Here is a 2,743-nt window from a genome sequence, read left to right on the forward strand (position 1 = left end):
CCCCCCAGAAAGACACAATGGTTCGCTAACTTGGGTTTCTCAACCTGGGGTCTGTTGATGTTTGGGGGTGGATACGTCTTGGGGCTGATCTGTGTGTTGCAGGGTGTTTGGCAGCACCCCGGCCTCCACCTGCCAAAGTGAGACAACCAAAAATGTCTCCAGACATCACCCAGTGTTCCTGGGGTGGGGGGGGGGCGTGGGGACAGAACTGCCCCGGCTAACACTGCGGAAGTGTTTGGCGGGACGACTTGAGGTTCGCCCAGTGAAGCCCCAGGAGGCCGGTTGACTTGGCCGGCGGCGCAGACCCGTGTGTGTGGTGCAGGCTGAGGAGGGGAGACGGCCGGCAGGCGTGCAGCCCTCGCATCCCTTCGCAGGGGACGTTCTTCGACTTACACCCACTGAGCCTGTACTTACGGGAAGCAAATAGTTTTGTGATATTATATATTTTCTCCATTACAGAATAATAGTATCCACTGTAATGACTTTTAGAAAACACAGTCTAGGAGAAGAGCAAGCATTGCCATGTTGTCACTCAACGAGAGCCGCGACGAACATTCTATGCACTGCTAATCTTTCCTCCTGCACAGTTTTCTTTGCAAACATGCCCCGTCCTTGCCCGTGTGTCGCGTGGCATTCTGCCTGCTCTGCTGACTTAGCGGGATAAAGCCTCACAGGGAGACAGTGGTGGGGCTGTGTGTGTTCTGTCCTGCCGGGACACACCTTGCCTCATCCTGTCTCTATTGCTGGGTTTTGTGGTGTTTCTGTAACTCTTCACTGTTACAAGTGTATCCACGTGGACGATCTCATCCTCCTTTTAGGCTGGACACCAGGGGTGGACCTGCTGGACAGGCCACAGGGTATTGTGCGGGGAAGGTGCAGGCCAGGTGCTGGTGGGAACATGCTTGCTGACGCGGGTTTCTCTCTCTTCCAGCCGTCTCATACACAAACTACAAAAAAACACCCCCACCCGTACCTCCCCGGACCACCTCCAAGCCTCTGATCTCGGTGACGGCCCAGAGCAGCACCGAGTCCACCCAGGACGCCTACCAGGATAGCCGCGCACAGAGGATGTCGCCGTGGCCCCAGGACAGCCGTGGCCTCTACAACTCCACGGACAGTCTAGACAGCAACAAGGCCATGAACCTCGCTCTGGAAACGGCCGCGGCCCAGCGCCACATCCCCGACAGCCAGAGCAGCTCGATGCGGACCAGCGACAAGGCCATCCTGGCGTCCAAGGCTGAGGAGCTGCTCAAGGGCCACCGCTCTTCCATCGGGATTCAGGTAGCTGGCCCTGCCGCCCGGCCCTGGGCAGCTCCGCCCCAGCTGCACATGGCGTAGAATAAGCCAGAGCTCAGACCGACAGCCCTGGGCCTTAGCCTTAGCTGTGACCCTCCGCGGGGCGGTGAAACGTGAGCGCAAGGCCCGTGCCCCCAGAGTGATTCAGGCAGAAGGAGACCCAGGCCCCATGCTCTGTGCCCGGCCACCCGGGAAGACCCCGCCCCAGCCTGTGCACCTTCTGGGGGTCAACGTCTCCTTAGTGTGGAGACTTAAGAGGGGTGGGTTTGGGTTGAAGCTTGAGTTTCCAAAAGCTTTGCGGCCTTGTGGCCAGTCCAGTGGGGGAAACAGTCCTCGGGAATAAAAGGTCAAAGGAAAAGCAAGTCCTCCCTGTACACAGCCGGGGCTCAGAGATGCCGAGCGTGGGCCCCACAGGACCCTCTCCCCAGGCCGCGGGGCACCCAGCGGTCTTCAGTTCAGCTGTGGTCACAGACGCGCCTCCGCGGCTTCAGACCACGGAGGGTGGACCTACTGTCCACCTAGGCCCCATGGGTCCACCTGAGATATGGAGTTGGTGGTAGGCTCCTCCCTGCGCATGCAGAACCCGGCTGGCTTCTGTGCAGGCCTCACCTCCACCCTGCACGTTGTTCTGGTAACAGGTGGACTCAGTGCGCCAGGGACGGTGGGGACCTCTGATTCATCCCCGCGACTCTGCCCTTCAAGGAGGTGGTTATGCAGGGTGGACAGTCAGGTCCTCGGCCAACGCGGTTTCCCTCCCGCGTCCTCCCTTCAGTCTGTGTCCAGCGGAGTCTCAAAGACCAGACGCTTAGTCACCGCTGCGCCGGCCCAGGGAGGAGGGTGCGGAGCGCGTGAGGGCCAGGCCGGAGGGCGCTGGCGAGGGGCCCGAGCGGGACGGAGAGCAGGGGAGCCTGCTGCTGGCCCGGGTCCTCTGAGCCAGGTCCCCACACTGTGGCTTCGTTGTTTTGTTTAGGATTCTGAATTCGCAGAGCATCAGCCATACCCAAGGTCAGATGTAAGTACCGAAATATGCTCCAAGCCAAGTACGCATGAATTTTCTTTCCTCTCCCTTTTTCGGATGACTCATACGACTGCTCTTGTCGCCTCTGTCCTGACGCTATATGCCAGGTGCTATGCTGGGTGCTCCGTCCCATTGCAGGAATCCCTGTGCCCACTGCCCCGCGTAGACAAGGACACAGGAGCTCCCCGAGGCCGATAAGCTACCCGCAGCCCAGGACCTGCCGGTCCTGGCACCCCAGGGTGCACTTGCCCACCTCTCTGCTCCGAGTCACGTCTGCAATAGACACCCGGAGGTCCCCAAATTAGCCAGGCGACTCCATGTTGCCAGGCGCGCACGCCCTCCCTGGCCTTCCCGCCTGCTGCCTCCACGAGCATCCCCCAGGCCGCCCGCCCAGCCTGACCACGTCTCCATCTGAAAGGAGCGGGGACG

General features: G+C 60.5%; 1 protein-coding gene across 2 annotated transcripts in view; it reads left to right on the top strand.

Annotated features, from left to right (window-relative positions):
- Positions 1 to 2,743, top strand: part of DLGAP2 (discs, large (Drosophila) homolog-associated protein 2) — a 95,364-nt gene that overhangs the window by 69,481 nt on the left and 23,140 nt on the right. Inside the window, exons 7-8 of one of the 2 annotated variants that reach the window (XM_012645887.1) lie at positions 932 to 1,281; positions 2,267 to 2,308. In XM_012645887.1, the coding sequence (XP_012501341.1) occupies positions 932 to 1,281; positions 2,267 to 2,308 (392 nt within the window). The remainder of the gene's footprint in view (positions 1 to 931; positions 1,282 to 2,266; positions 2,309 to 2,743) is intronic. The other variant, XM_012645886.1, reaches the window with a different exon arrangement.

Source organism: Propithecus coquereli, unplaced genomic scaffold (assembly GCF_000956105.1).
Source record: "Propithecus coquereli isolate 6110/MARCELLA unplaced genomic scaffold, Pcoq_1.0 Scaffold238, whole genome shotgun sequence".
NCBI lineage: Eukaryota > Metazoa > Chordata > Mammalia > Primates > Indriidae > Propithecus > Propithecus coquereli.